Raw genomic sequence first — 16,708 nt, 5'->3', positions numbered from 1 at the left:
CAAATTTCCCATATTTTTCCCCAAACTGATTATTACATTTTCCATTGATTAAAACTGCTTAGACTCTGAGTCTACTGTTACAGTTCATTATAATAGTTTCATTTGCATTTACTATAAGTATTTCATATTATTAAGTTAAAAGTGCATTGAGAACATATGGGGCAGATGTATTAAGCCTGGAGAAGTGATAAAGAAGTGGTAAGTGGAAGGTGATAATGCACCAGCCAATCATTACGGGTTTGAAAATGACAGCAATGGCTGGTGCATTATCACCTTCCACTTATCACTGCTTTATCTACAGTACTTCTTCAGGCTTAATACTGTACCCCTATATTAATACTAGGCAGTGAGTCACAGCATCACAACGTTTTGTAGTTATACTTCATATAGCATTCCTTTACTGACAGAAGCTTGGACAACCTGTCATTGTCACCGGTGTTATTCATGATGAGTATCAGTCTGTTACAACAGATATCTATGATTTATATTTACACAAAGACGCCCCACTCCTCACCTTAATACACGATCAGATGCTTGGCTAGATTTTGAGGCATCACAACTTTGATGTTTTTCTTGGGCTTTCGCTAGTTTCTCTGCCGCAGCAATAGGACAGCCTGAAAGACTACAGCAGAAGAAACATCACCGCACATTCCTCATTCCATATTAACATCAGTGACATGACACAATCATTTCAATTGTGCAGTATGTTCCATTGAGCAATACATAGTGAGATGGCTGTAAGCTAGGTAGGTGTTATAGTTGGATGAAGAGAAATGTTTTGCCTAAGTCATTTTATTGAAGTTTATTATAGGTGGAGTTTTATTTAAATATACTGTATAATAAATCTATTTTGTTGGGTTTCTGACTCCATTGACTTACAGTCCTGTGTCATGCAAACAGATATCTGTTATCTGGATGTAAATATATGCAACGTGGTGCAATTTATATAATAGAGAAGATGGAACGATGTCCGTTTAATAAATGCAGATGACAGAGGGGAAGGTTTAGAACCCCTAGCCATGGTGGAAACTCTAAGCAGAGTTCTCGGGACATTTAAAGTTTTTCATTGATATCACTGCACAGTACTCCGGATTTAGAAAGCATTCCTAAGCATGCTGGGGCATCGTTGGGCGCAGGCTTCCTGGACCTGACAGTGTGGTTCCTACGGGCAGTCTGAGTAAACTTTGACTTATGCAAACGGGCCAGGGGCAGCGGCAGATGGCTGCGATGGTGACCAGATGCTGCGGCTTTCAAGGTAGCGCTCAGATCATAGATGTTGGCAAGACGTGTCTATTTCATACAGATGCCTACTACAGCATGTGAATGTTAGTTGTATAGTATTGCACAGGCCACTATGTGCAGTTGCTACTGCTGCTGTAGCTGCTGCTATACCATTAGCAGATGACTAGTTGTCGTTCTGAATGTGATTTTCTCTGTGCCGGTGTTGGGGATTTAGCTACACAAATACAGTTACCGATCAATAAAGATTATTAGTAAACTTTGCAAAATAGTACAACAATAGGCACAGTCAGATTAAGGGGTGGGGGGTGCAGGGCATACTGTACCCTGGGCCCCCCTTTGTCAGGGGCCCCCCTTCTGGAGGACACTGACATCAAAAGCTTTCCCTCTTATGCTGCAGCAGGACCAGGCAGCCAGAATGTGAGAAGGACAGTATGCAGTGCAGGCAGAGAGACCTAGGAGTATCAGGTTTCATGACCTACCTCATACCCTCCAACTGTACCTTTTTAATAGGTACAGTACCTTTTTTTATGGTCTGTACCGATTTTTGGCTCTCCAAACCTCCATTGAAAGTATAGGAAAAGGGGCGTGACCGCGCACCCTTTACCCATGGCCACTCCCACTTTTCCTCATTTGTACCGATTTTTATGCATAAAATGTTGGAGGGTATGCTACCTACCTATAAAGCTTTTTAATCAGAGCAGAGATAGGAGGGTGGAGAGAGCTATAAGTGTCAAAAGGAACCCAGCTTCTCCTGCCTGCGTGTCTGTGTCCTGTGTAACCTGTTATCTAATGAGGGTCTAGAGCATGAACTCCTGAGCTCTGTCCCAGTGTGTAAGCAGTGGTACGCTGCTGCTATTCTTGCATGTGACTACATAAATTATAGATTTTCATTTTCTATGTTTATTTTAAAGGTTGTTTAATACCCCTTTTCTACTGCAACCCAGGAAATTGCCGGGTCTATCAAAAAGGCGATTTCACAGGTCTCAGTTCTGTAACCCTGGTTGGGAGCTGGGACAGGGACCTGGGAGCTAGTCCCGAGTAGGTTATGTTTACACTGACTTCAAAATCCTTGGTTTTGCACGTTCACGTGCAGAAACCTGGGATTTTGAACAGTGGAAAAAAGGGGTATAAGTTGTCTTTGTTCCGCTACAAGAAAATATTATAAAATAGTTGTCTTTCAATTAGATAGAGCAATAAACAGAACCCAGGCATTATAAACGTATTAGATTAAATCTAATATACACCATTGATTTACATTTAATATACACAATCCATACCTCCTAACATGACCCATTCCAGTAGGGACAAAATTCTCTACCTGGACTTCCTTCTTAAGGTATGATTGCAATCACCTGTGTTGAAGCACAGTTATCAATTAAATAGTTCAACACAGAGGATACCAATCAGGTATGCACAATCTAATATACCCTCCCCCCCTTCCAGAGTGGCCCCCTGACTTTAGTGCCCCAGGCCTGCCCCCCCCCCTCACCCAAGGCTTGATCCAACCCTGACAATAGGCAATGATCTGCAAGAGAACTACAGTGTTAATTCTTTAGGTCTGTGGGTCCCGTGCCCATAATATGTCTAGATGTGTCCACATACATCTTTGCTATATCCCGCCATGTATGGCACGGTTTTGCATGCCACAGATTCAGAAATTTAGCCATGCCTTGTGATTTTTCTTAATTTGCTTCTTTAATATGTTACTTTCTACATATTCTATTATGGCAAACAAAAATTTTAAAATCCATCCTCTCGCTAGTCGTGAAAAACAGCTTAGCCGTGTTTTACATGTTGTGCCAAATTGAGCAAAACAGCAAAGATGTACGTGGACACATCTGTATTTTGCTGAATACAACATTAACATGAAACATTTTGACTTATTCCACTACTTTATAACAGAAAAACTGAGTTGTTTTGATTTAGTTTTACACTTGTCACGTATCCATGTATATTGCCAAGCTACTGCTCCTACACTATAAATTGCTGTTAACAATTTTGAAATTTGCAATTGCTGTTCTTTAAAATACGACAAAATACAGAAATATTTTGCCTGCTCGCGCAAATCACCTTCTCTGGATCACGTAGAATAGTATATTGCTGTTTGAAGGGCAGTAGTCAGGGGGGGAAAAGTTTTTGGTTTTGTGCCAAAAAAATTCCTAGATCACATTTTTTTTTATCTTGTTATATGACAAACTGAAACTTTTCAGTAGTTTAAGAAAGCATAGTAAGCACCAGCTGTCATCTCTCTAATGCAAGTGGGACTAGCAGAAAGTGCTGCTGCAGTAGAAATGTCCGTCTGTAGCCATTCCAGAGACAGTGCGCCTACCTTCTGTGAGAATTCCTGTTGCTGTTTACATGGCCTCTCCCGGTGCAGCCTGGCGTAGGGCACTTAAGAACATTTTCATGCATGGCGAGAACTTGGCAGAGAGAAAAAAATAAAGCGAAGACAACAGAGGAGTCAGTATAAGTAGAATAAATGAAAGCTTATTAAAATTTGAGTACAAAAGAGATTTCAGTTCTGCCACCCACTTTTGTATCATCTATGTCATAGAAACAGATAATTTGACAGCAGATAAGAACCACTTTGCCCATCTGGTGTGCCCATGTATACACACATACATACACACACACACACACACACACACACACACACACACACTCTAGGGTTAATTTTTGTTGGGAGCCAATTAACCTACTAGCAGAGGCGTCACCGGGTGTGGTGACACCCGGTGCGCGCCCCTGATCTCCTGCCGCGATCGCGGCAAAAAGGGGGCGTGACCTTGTACTTAGGGGCATGGCTTCGCGGGGACCCCGGAATAGTCACTCTGGGGGCGTGCCCAGCATCTCCGGAGATGCTGGGCTTCCCCCAGAGCCAGTCTCCGTCCGCTGTCGGCTCCTCTTCTGTGACAGGAGCCGGGTGCTGTATGAGACTTTCTCACTGCAGCACCTGGTTCCTGTCAGTGCGGAGGAGCTGACATTTGGTGTCACCCTCCTCCAGGCGTCACACCCGGGTGCGGGCCGCACCCCCCGCACCCGCCTTGTGACGCCACTGCCTACTAATATATTTTTGGATTGGGGGAGGAAATGCACGTTGGTATGGGGAGAATATATACGCTTCCATGGTGGGAATCAAACTCAGGACCTCAGTGCTCTGAGACAGTAATGCTAACCATTACACGATCCATACTGCCCATAGTGTTGTGGTGTAATGCTGGTTAACCACTTTGCAACCATAGCTCTCATCATGACAACTGGAACAATATTTTAGTTTAATTTTGTTTTATCATCACCAGAAACTACTTTGATAATTTATTATCGTTATATATTTTGTAGTTCTTACATTTTTTATATACTGTAGGGCTTATATTTGATCATATGTTGGATATTTTTATTTTACTCACCTGGGCATCAAGATCACAAAAGGGATAATACCAATAAAATAAATCATTTCCTACATTTCCACAGTTATTTTCTACATAACAGGATCATCTCCTGAAGTTTACTCCAAGATGTTATCACCCACCGAAATCTAACTCTCTCTGCACGTGTTACATCTGCCCCACCTGCAGTGCAACATGGTTTTGCCCGGTTGCTTGCCTTTTTTCCTTTACTTACAAACATGGGGGGTAATTCCAAGTTGATCGCAGCAGGAAATTTTTTAGCAGTTGGGCAAAACCATGTGCACTGTAGGGGGGGCAGATATAACATTTGCAGAGAGAGTTAGATTTGGGTGGGTTCTTTTATTTCTGTGCAGGGTAAATACTGGCTGCTTTATTTTTACACTGCAATTTAGATTGCAGATTGAACTCACCACACCCAAATCTATCTCTCTCTGCACATGTTATATCTGCCTCCCCTGAAGTGCACATGGTTTTGCCCAACTGCTAAAAAATTTCCTGCTGCGATCAACTTGGAATTACCCCCATGAATCAGGCACTCAGTACAGGCAATAGAATGACAAGGCAGTGGGCAGAGATGTACTATGGGCCTAATTCAGACCTGATCGCAGCAGCAAATTAGTTAGCAAATGGGCAAAACCTTGTGCACTGCAGGGAGGGCAGATATAACATGTGCAGAGAGAGTTAGATTTGGGTGGGTTATATTGTTTCTGTGCAGGGTAAATACTGGCTGCTTTATTTTTACACTACAATTTAGATTTCAGTTTGAACAGACCCCACCCAAATCTAACTCTCTCTACACATGTTATATCTGCACCCCCCCCCCCCCCCTGCAGTGCACATGTTTTTGCCCATTTGCTAACAAATTTGCTGCTGTGGGGGGGTCATTACGACCCGATCGCAGTTTCTTGCACCGCAGCGATAGGGTCGGAACTGCATATGCGCCGGTCCATGGCAGCCGTCGTTGCCTAGCGATTGCCTCTGAGACTGGGCGGGAGGGGGCTGGACGGTGGCGTTAAGCCACTGCGCTGGTCGGGAGCTACTCTTGAAGTGCAAAGGCATCACCGCTGAGTGATGCCTTTGCACTTCTGCGGGGGGGGGGCACTGACATGCGGGGCGGCCATGTCAGTGTGAATGATCGTAGCTGTGCTAAATTTAACACAGCTACGATCAACTCAGAATGACCCCCGTGGTCAGGTCTGCATTAGGCCCTATAATTGCAAGGATTCAGTATAGCAGGCATTATGTGACCAGCAATCCTGTCAATCTGTTACTAGATGTTGGTCAAGAGACAGCCTATAACAGATCCCTGGCACCGCTTATTTATGGCAGCAGGCATTTAAGGCAGTGTATTTATTATTGATTTAATACTTTTTTATTTGCAAAACTAATTTCTCATGCTACAATGTTTACTTACGATCTTGTTACAAAAGATTATAGTGATTTGCATTGTATTTGCAGATTCCCTGAACAGATTTTATGCTTTAGAAGCAAGTAACTTTGCACCTGGACTAACCATGTTGCACTGCAGGTGGGGTGGATTTACAAATGTGTACAGATTTAGATTTGGGAGTGGCGTGTCCAAACTCAAATCCAAATTGCAGTGTAAAAATTCTGCTGTCCAGCATTTATAGGCTACATGCTAAAGCAGTCGGTATTTACCCAGCATACAAAAATTTATAAATATAATTGCACCCTTTGCGTTGCATCATGGTTTGTACAAGTACAATGTTACTCCTGATTTCTTTTGCTTTACTCCCAACCAGGAGCGTATCATAAGAGGAGGAGGCCCTTCTCTGTAGCCGGCGCTCAGCAGCGCAATAGAGTCTGAGCACTAGAGGGGCGCATGTGCAAATCTCCGGGGAAAATGGTGCAGCGTCCATTTTCCCAGAGAATTCCTTACTGCACATGTGCAAAACTCTGGGAAAATGGGCACTACACCCAAAGATTTGTGGAGAGATGCTTCTGTCTGTGGGGGACTCACTCTGGAGAGATGAGTATTGAAAAATGAATGTGCAAGGACTGAGACACCCACTGTGAGCGTAGGTAGATGTCATCGGTCCCACCATGGAAGCTTTCACCACTGTCATGGCTTGTGCAGAGAATGCTCCCATTGTGAGCGATGAAGCATCTGTGTACACAAACACAGATGCAACACTCTCATAACACGCCCAGAAGACGGACCATCTCCATTTCTCTGACGTCCTAGTGGATGCTGGGAACTCCGAAAGGACCATGGGGAATAGCGGCTCCGCAGGAAACTGGGCACAACTAAAGAAAGCTTTAGGTCACCTGGTGTGCACTGGCTCCTCCCACTATGACCCTCCTCCAAGCCTCAGTTAGATTTTGTGCCCGGCCGAGGTTGGATGCACACTAGGGGCTCTCCTGAGCTTCTAGATAGAAAGTATAGAATTAGGTTTTTTATTTTCAGTGAGACCTGCTGGCAACAGGCTCACTGCAGCGAGGGACTAAGGGGAGAAGAAGCGAACCTGCCTGCTTGCAGCCAGCTTGGGCTTCTTAGGCTACTGGACACCATTAGCTCCAGAGGGATCGACCGCAGGCCCAGCCTTGGTGTTCGGTCCCGGAGCCGCGCCGCCGTCCCCCTTACAGAGCCAGAAGCAAGAAGAGGTCCGGAAAATCGGCGGCAGAAGACATCAGTCTTCACCAAGGTAGCGCACAGCACTGCAGCTGTGCGCCATTGCTCCTCATACACACTTCACACTCCGGTCACTGAGGGTGCAGGGCGCTTGGGGGGGGCGCCCTGAGCAGCAATAAAAACACCTTGGCTGGCAAAAATACCACAATATATAGCCCCAGAGGCTATATATGTGGTAAATACCCCTGCCAGAATCCAGAAAAAAGCGGGAGAAAAGTCCGCGAAAAAGGGGCGGAGCTATCTCCCTCAGACACACTGGCGCCATTTTCTCTTCACAGTGCAGCTGGAAGAAAGCTCCCCAGGCTCTCCCCTGTAGTTTTCAGGCTCAAAGGGTTAAAAAGAGAGGGGGGGCACTAAATTTAGGCGCAATATTATATATACAAGCAGCTATTGGGGAAATTTCACTCAGTTATAGTGTTAATCCCCACATTATATAGCGCTCTGGTGTGTGCTGGCATACTCTCTCTCTGTCTCCCCAAAGGGCTTTGTGGGGTCCTGTCCTCAGTCAGCGCATTCCCTGTGTGTGTGCGGTGTGTCGGTACGGCTGTGTCGACATGTTTAATGAGGAGACTTATATGGTGACGGAGCAGATGCCGATAAATGTGATGTCGCCCCCTGTGGGGCCGACACCAGAGTGGATGGTTAGGTGAAAGGTATTAACCGACAGTGTCAACTCCTTACATAAAAGGGTGGATGACGTAACAGCTGTGGGACAGCCGGCTTCTCAGTCCGTGCCTGCCCAGGCATCTCAAAGGCCATCAGGGGCTCAAAAACGCCCGCTCACTCAGATGGCAGACACAGATGTCGACACGGAGTCTGACTCCAGTGTCGTCAAGGTTGAGACATATACACAATCCACTAGGAACATCCGTGACTTGATCCCGGCAATAAAAAATGTGTTACACATTTCTGACATTAACCCTCTAAAAATGGGTTTTTATGTTGGGGAGAAAAAGCAGGCAGTGTTTTGTTCCCCCATCAGATGAATGAATGAAGTGTGTGAAAAGCGTGGGTTCCCCCCGATAAGAAACTGGTAATTTCTAAAAAGTTACTGATGGCGTACCCTTTCCCGCCAGAGGATAAGTTACGCTGGGAGATATCCCCTAGGGTGGATAAGGCGCTCACACGGTTGTCAAAAAAGGTGGCACTGCCGTTTTAGGAACGGCCACTTTGAAGGTACCTGTTGATAAAAAGCAGGAGGCTATCCTGAAGTCTGTATTTACACACTCAGGTACTAGACTGAGACCTGCAGATCGTGCTGCTGCAGCGTGGTCGGTGACCCTGTCAAACATGAGAACATATTAAAGACGTCGTCTTATATATGAGGGATGCACAGAGGGATCTTTTGCCGGCTGGCATCCAAAATGAATGTAATGTCCATTCTGTCAGGAGGGTATTAGAGACCTGTCACTGGACAGGTGATGCTGACTTTAAAAGGCGCATAGAGATTCTGCCTTATAAGGGTGAGGAATTATTTGGGGATGGTCTCTGGGACCTCGTATCCACAGCAACAGCTGGGAAGAAATATTTTTACCTCAGGTTTCCTCACAGACTAAGAAAGCACTGTATTATCAGGTACAGTCCTTTCGGCTTCAGAAAAGCAAGCGGGTCAAAGGCGCTTCCTTTCTGTACAGAGACATGGGAAGAGGGAAAAAGCTGCACCAGTCAGCCTGTTCCCAGAATCAAAATTCTTCTCTCGCTTCCTCTGAGTCCACAGCATGACGCGGGGGCTCAACAGGTGTAGCCAGGTATGGTGGGGGGCCGTCTCAACAATTTCAGCGATCAGTGGGCTCGCTCACAGGTGGATCCCTGTTTCATTCAAGTAGTATTTCAGGGGTACAAGCTGGAATTCGAGTTGTCTCCCCCCCGCCGTTTCCTCAAATATGCCTTGCCGACAACTCCCTCAGGCAGGGAGGCTGCGCTAGAGGCAATTAATAAGCTGTATTCCCAGCAGGTAATACTCAAGGTGCCCCTACTTCAACAAGGACGGGGTTACTATTCCACACGGTTTGGGGTACCGAAACCGCATGGTTCGGTGTGACCCATTTTATATTTAAAATCCTTGAACACATAAATAAAAAAATTCAAGTTCAAGATGGAATCGCTCAGGGCGGTTATTGCAAGCCTGGACGAGGGGGATTACATGGGATCCCGGGACATCAAGGATGCTTACCTGCATGTCCCCATTTACCATCCTCGCCAGGAGTACCTCAGATTTGTGGTACAGGATTACCATTACCAAGTCCAGACACTGCCGTTTGGACTGTACATGGCACCAAGGGTGTTTACCAAGGTAATGGCCGAAATGATGATACTCCTTCGAAAAAAGGGAGTTTTAATTATCCCGTACTTGGACAATCTCCTTATAAGGGCGAGGTCCAAGGAGCAGTTGCTAGTCGGGGTAGCACTATTTTGGAAAGTGCTACAACAGCACGGTTGGATTCTAAACAGTCCGAAGTCACAGCTGGTTCCTACGACACGTCTACTGTTCCTGGGGATGGTTCTGGACACAGACCAGAAATAAGTGTTTCTCCCGGAGGAGAAAGCCAAGGAGCTGTCATCTCTAGTCAGAGACCTCCTGAAGCCAAAACAGGTATCGGTGCATCATTGCACGCGAGTCCTGGGAAAAATGGTAGCTTCCTACGAAGCAATCCCATTCGGCAGGTTCCATGCAAGAACTTTTCAGTGGGACCTGTTGGACAAGTGGTCCGGATCACATCTTCAGATGCATCGGCTGATAACCCTGTCTTCAAGGACCAGGGTATCTCTACTGTGGTGGCTGCAGAGTGCCCATCTTCAAGAGGGCCGCAGGTTCGGCATACAGGACTAGGTCCTAGTGACCATGGATGCCAGCCTTTGAGGCTGGGGGGCAGTCACACAGGGAAGAAACTTCCAGGGACTTTGGTCAAGTCAGGTGACTTCCCTACACATAAATATTCTGGAACTGAGGGCCATTTACAATGCCCTGAGTCAGGCAAGGCCTCTGCTTCAAAACCAGCCGGTACTGATCCAATCAGACAACATCACGGCAGTCGCACATGTAAACCAACAGGGCGGCACAAGAAGCAGGATGGCGATGGCAGAAGCCACAAGGATTCTCCGATGGGCGGAAAATCATGTGTTAGCACTGTCAGCAGTGTTCATTCCCGGAGTGGACGACTGGGAAGCAGATCTTCTCAGCAGACACGACCTCCACCCGGGAGAGTGGGGACTTCATCCAGAAGTCTTCCAAAGGATTGTACACCATTGGGAAAGGCCACAGGTGGACATGATGGCGTCCCGCCTCAACAAAAAGCTATAAAAGATATTGCGCCAGGTCAAGGGACCCTCAGGCGATAGCTGTGGATGCTCTGGTAACACCGTGGGTGTACCAGTCGGTTTATGTGTTCCCCCCTCTGCCTCTCATACCAAAGGTACTGAGAATAATAGGAAGGCGAGGAGTAAGAACGATACTCGTGGTTCCGGATTGGCCAAGAAGAGCTTGGTACCCAGAACTTCAAGAAATTATATCAGAGGACCCATGGCCTCTGCCGCTCAGACAGGACCTGCGGCAGCAGGGGCCCTGTCTGTTCCAAGACTTACCGCGGCTACGTTTTGACGGCATGGCGGTTGAACGCCGGATCCTAAAGGAAAAGGGCATTCCGGAGGAAGTCATTCCTACGCTGATTCAAGCCAGGAAAGATGTAACTGCAAAACATTATCACCGCATATGGCGGAAATATGTTGCTTGGTGTGAGGCCAAAAAAGGCCCCAACAGAGGAATTTCAACTAGGTCGATTTCTGCATTCCTACAAGCAGGAGTGTCTATGGGCCTAAAATTAGGCTCCATTAAGATACAGATCTCGGCTCTGTCGATTTTCTTCCAGAAAGAACTAGCTTCAGTACCTGAAGTTCAGACATTGTAAAAGGAGTGCTGCATATTCAGCCCCCGGTTGTGCCTCCAGTGGCACCTTGGGTTCTCAACGTGGTGTTGAGTTTCTTAAAATCACATTGGTGTGAGCCACTAAAAACCGTGGATCTAAAATATCTCACGCGGAAAGTGGTCATGTTATTGGCCTTGGCTTCGGCCAGGCGTGTATCAGAATTGGCGGCTTTGTCATATAAAAGTCCTTATCTGATTTTCCATATGGATAGGGCAGAATTGAGGACTCGTCCCCAGTTTCTCCCTAAGGTGGTATCAGCTTTTCACTTGAACCAACCTATTGTAGTGCCTGCGGCTACTAGGGACTTGGAGGATTCCAAGTTACTGGACGTAGTCAGGGCCTTGAAAAATTATGTTTCCAGGATGGCTAGAGTCAGGAGAACTGACTCGCTGTTTATCCTGTATGCACCCAACAAACTGGGTGCTCCTGCTTCTAAGCAGACTATTGCTCGCTGGATTTGTAGCACAATTCAGCTGGCGCATTCTGCGGCTGGACTACCGCAGCCAAAATCTGTAAAAGCCCATTCCACAAGGAAGGTGGGCTCATCTTGGGCAGCTGCCCGAGGGGTCTCGGCTTTCCAACTTTGCCGAGCTGCAACTTGGTCAGGAGCAAACACGTTTGCAAAATTCTACAAAATTGATACCCTGGCTGAGGAGGACCTGGAGTTCTCTCATTCGGTGCTGCAGAGTCATCCGCACTCTCCCGCCCGTTTGGGAGCTTTGGTATAATTCCCATGGTCCTTTTCGGAGTTCCCAGCATCCACTAGGACGTCAGAGAAAATAAGATTTTACTCACCGGTAAATCTATTTCTCGTAGTCCGTAGTGGATGCTGGGCGCCCATCCCAAGTGCGGATTGTCTGCAATACTTGTACATAGTTATTGTTAACTAAAGGGTTATTGTTGAGCCATCTGTTGAGAGGCTCAGTTGTATTTCATACTGTTAACTGGGTATAGTATCACGAGTTATACGGTGTGATTGGTATGGCTGGTATGAGTCTTACCCGGGATTCAAAATCCTTCCTTATTATGTCAGCTCGTCCGGGCACAGTGTCCTAACTGAGGCTTGGAGGAGGGTCATAGTGGGAGGAGCCAGTGCACACCAGGTGACCTAAAGCTTTCTTTAGTTGTGCCCAGTCTCCTGCGGAGCCGCTATTCCCCATGGTCCTTTTGGAGTTCCCAGCATCCACTACGGACTACGAGAAATAGATTTACCGGTGAGTAAAATCTTATTTTATTGCAATTGTATTTTTTTGAGGCATTTACAAATAGAATTGGATTTAGTTATCTGCTGACACTGTTTATAAGGCACAACTTACTTTCTGGAGGTACCCTATCTTTGTGTGGACAGCCCGATAAACTCCGGTGATGAGGATATAAGCCAGTGACATGGCCTGTTCCATCGCAGCCGGGGGTGGGACACTTGCTCTCTTTTTTCTCAGTTCGTGAGGGATCTGCACATAAGAAAAACAGTTATAATTTAAAATCAATATATTCTAATATGTACAACTTCTACATCATATAGGTACGTAAAAAAAATCAGGGAAGTAGTAAAACATATCTGTAAAATGGTTTTCACATTATGCTTGTACAGTACAGTACATTCTGTCATCACTTACCATAGTGTGTGTGGTGCAGTGGTCATCCCGCCTGTACACTGACCTTTGCCCACTTAAATAAATAAATCTCTATATAACTCTAGGGGTGCTCCTCAGTGAGAACCATAATCCAAATGGCTTCATCTACTTCACCTATTTTGTTTCCTTAGTGGTGTGTGAATCTTCAGTACAACTGTTCCTCTCTCCAAATCTACAGTACACTCTAACAAAAGCACCATCTGCTGTCTGCAGGTTGGGGCTGTTTTGCCGGCGGCCGGTCACATGACTACATCCCCTGCCTGCTACCTGTATTGCTGTTCAATATGGCAGGCAGAACCTTAACACAGAAATACACAGGCACAAAAGTGTTCAGCAACAGTTCCACTGACTTGTGGCTGTCTGTATAGCTTTTGTAATAATACACTGCCACTCTATTGTCTAAGTATTGCACTATGAGGGAAATGTATCTGCAGGGTTCAGATGAAGAGGTGTGACCAACCGTTGGGTAGGTGTGGTCATCAATGGGAGGGGCGTGGTCATCCCACAAAGGACACAGCATGATACAGACCCTCCAACATGACCTGCCCCACTAGGTACAAAATGCTCTGTTCCTGGACTTCCCTCTTAATTTATGATTTCCAGCACCTGTGTTGAACTAGTTAAATGATAAGAAAGCTGTTTCTTCACAGGTGATGGCAATAATAAATTAAGAGGGAATTCCAGAAACAGAGCATTTTGTACCTAGTGGGGCGGGTCATGTTGGAGGGTATGATGATATTATGCATTCTCAGCACTGTGTCCATGTCTAATTTATTTTATCTGTTGCCCCTACAGTCTAATGATAATAATCAGTGGCAGCGTTAGTAGAATAATACAATAATAGCGCCACCTTTAGTCTAATGATATGCACCCAATTAGCCTCTCACAGTCACTGAGACACAGTGTCACACACACACACACACACACACACACACACACACACACACACACACACACACTGTGTCTCTCACACACATGCTGTGTGTCTCTCTCACACATGCTGTGTGTCTCTCTCACATATAGGGGTCGACTTAATTAGACACACCTTACTTGTGTCCACGAGTAAATGCAGCTATATACTGCAATTATGGTATCCCATTGAGCTGTGTACAAAAATCCACAAGTCCAGGGTGAGATCATGTCGCAAGAGGTGCAAGTGGTGGGGCCCCTGGCAGCATTTGTCCGCTGTTATAATGGCAGCACAACCCCTGGCATCTAATCTCCATGGTCTGACAGCCTCCTGTTTACCTCCACCTTCTTTCTTTTCCAGTAGTTAATGTATATAGGGGTGTGTCTGTGCTGCAATTGGTTGAGTGACTGTGTGAGATGTGTCACTCAGCCAATCAAAGTACAGCAAATACTGCTGAGGAGTTCCTGCATTGATCAGGAACCTTCTCAGCATTACAGGGCAGCAGCACTGGAGTACTGTACACAGAGAGATAAGTATTTTTATTAGAAATATTAAAAGTATTGACCAAGCTACCTCAGCCCAAGACATAGAGACCGGGCTGCCCCTGCATGGACCCAATTCCTTGATGCTAGTGTGCGTAGCACTGAAGCAGAAGGTCCCTCCTGGGATTTACCCGTCCCCCACTAGGCCAGTTCAACCTTGCCTGTAACTAACTTGTATAATAGTTACACCATTTAGCTAATACATAAACTATACCTTCCAACTATCCTGCCTTTAGCGTAACAAACCAGTTTTTCTGGGACTATTCCACTGTCCAACCCACGGGGTCGCAGTGACCTGCAGTGGGGGGGTTTGGGGGGAGTACACACCGCTGCTCTCCACAGCATTTCAGTGGGTAAGCAGCGGGTAAATAGGGGTGGTCTTCAGTATGCCGCCAGCTGGGATCCCAGTGACCAGCACACCGGCGCCGGGATCCCGACCACCGCCATGCCCGACACATATTCTCACTGTTGGGGGTCCACGACCACCCTGGAGGGAGAATAAATAACGTGGTGCGCGTACAGCGCCACTGTGTCCGCAGCGTGGTGAGTTCAGTGAGCCCGCAAGAAGCTCATTAGCACTCACCAGCTGTCGGTATGCCGGCGGTTGGGATCCCGGCGCTGGTATGCTGGCCCCCGGGATCTCGGCAGCCGGCCACTCATATTATACCCAGTAAATAGATATAGTGCCAGAAGAGCCTGGGGGCAGCTCAGCATCTTGAAGAGTGCTGGGCATGCCCCCACAGTGATACAATAGGGGGTTTCACTTTGTTGCCGGAGTCTCCACCCCCATTTCCTGAGGTCCCGCCCCCTTTTTTAATCCTGCATCTACAGGCAGCAATGTTGGGAGGTATGCATATACAGTAATATGCTGAGCCATATCTGCTGGCAAATGTTCTTTATGTAACACATGGGTGTGGATGATTAGATCTACACTAAAAAGGTCGAGTCAATAGGTCTACCACTAGTGGTAGACATGCATTAGGTCGACAGGGTCAAAAAGTCGACAGGGTCAAAAGGTTGATAGAATAGGTAGGAAAGGTCAACAGGGTCAATATGTCGACAGGGTCAAAAGGTAGACAGTATTTTTTTGTGTAGATTTTGTGTTTTTGTCACTTTTCTGCCACAAACAAGTCACATAAGTGAACTGCATCCCCTTGCATGGCTTGGCTCGCTCACCATTCTTCGGGCAAGGTGCCTTGTTCTGCTACCGATGCACTCGGCACAGGTTATTCCCAATCATAGTCCACGTGGATTGTAAAGTATGAAAAAGTAAAGAAAAACAACCTAAAAACCTTGTGTCTACCATATGTGTCGATCATTGCCATGTTGACTTTTTGACCATGTTGCCCTTTTGACCCTGTTATCCTGTTGAGCTGTCTACCTTTTACATGTCGACCTTTTGACCCTGTCGACCTAATGCATGTCTACTATAATGAGATGGCTGACTTGTTTTGGCCAATTCTGAAATTAGGCAAATTTCAGCAATGAAGAAATAAATTAGCAATACAGAAAATAAATCAGATAATGTAAACCCACTGTGTAATCAGGCCAATCACAGTGCATGGAATGTAAAGAAGCCAAACAGCAAAGCACTAGCAAATGTCACATGTCTTCAGACTTCTATAAGGAGCTTACTACAACATAGTAACAATTCTTCCATGAATACACCTGTGCACCAACTAGGACCAGAGAAGGGAAACACTAGCCTAGAATACTTTCACCCGATTGTGACTCCTTCTGGTATGGGCAGAATAAGCTTACTGTATGTGACAACACTATCTAAAGTTGCCATATATACTCATGTACATGTTCTATTGAAGTAGTACTATTGTTGTTATTATTATTATTATTATTATTATTAATAATAATTTGTTATTATTATTATTATTATTATTATTATTATTATTTGATACATTCTGCCCAAGACTGACATGGTGAATAATAAAGGTATATAAAATTTCCAGTGCAATCTATTGTTTTTTGGAACTTCAACACTTGTCTTCTTACCCTAGTAAGCTCCCCTTCCCCACCATCATTTAATTGTATAATCTGTAAAGGAGTGTCAGTTGCTTCTGCATTAAGTATAGCTAGGTGTGGTGCACGTAGGATGGTAGCACCATGGGCGTAGCTACCATAGGTGCAGGGGATGCGGCTGCTATGGGGCCCGAGCCTTCCCCTGCACCCAGCTGCTGAGCCCTGACAGCGTTACTAGAAGTGTGCTGCGCTGCTGTACTGTAGCCACACTTGCTTACCCGGCCGGCTGAGTATGCAGGGACGTCCGACTTCCCCGGACCACGGCCACGCCTCCACCCAGCGTCTGTGAAGAGACAGTGGCCCTCATTCCGAGTTGTTCGCTCGTTCTTTTTCATCGCATCGCAGTGAAAATCCGCTTAGTACGCA

The 16,708-nt window shown here is 46.0% G+C and overlaps 1 protein-coding gene across 10 annotated transcripts in view; it reads right to left on the bottom strand.

The window, feature by feature from the left end:
* Positions 1-16,708, bottom strand: part of MYT1L (myelin transcription factor 1 like) — a 760,642-nt gene that overhangs the window by 99,244 nt on the left and 644,690 nt on the right. For all 10 annotated transcript variants that reach the window (XM_063915489.1, XM_063915485.1, XM_063915480.1 and 7 more), the window contains 3 exons: positions 12,539-12,673; positions 3,572-3,662; positions 515-622 (listed from right to left, as the gene is read on the bottom strand). In XM_063915489.1, coding sequence (XP_063771559.1) covers positions 515-622; positions 3,572-3,662; positions 12,539-12,673 — 334 coding nt within the window. The remainder of the gene's footprint in view (positions 1-514; positions 623-3,571; positions 3,663-12,538; positions 12,674-16,708) is intronic.

This window comes from Pseudophryne corroboree, chromosome 4, assembly GCF_028390025.1.
Source record: "Pseudophryne corroboree isolate aPseCor3 chromosome 4, aPseCor3.hap2, whole genome shotgun sequence".
NCBI lineage: Eukaryota > Metazoa > Chordata > Amphibia > Anura > Myobatrachidae > Pseudophryne > Pseudophryne corroboree.
The sequence above is the reverse complement of the archived record's forward strand: the minus strand, read 5'-3'. Positions and strand labels throughout refer to the sequence as shown.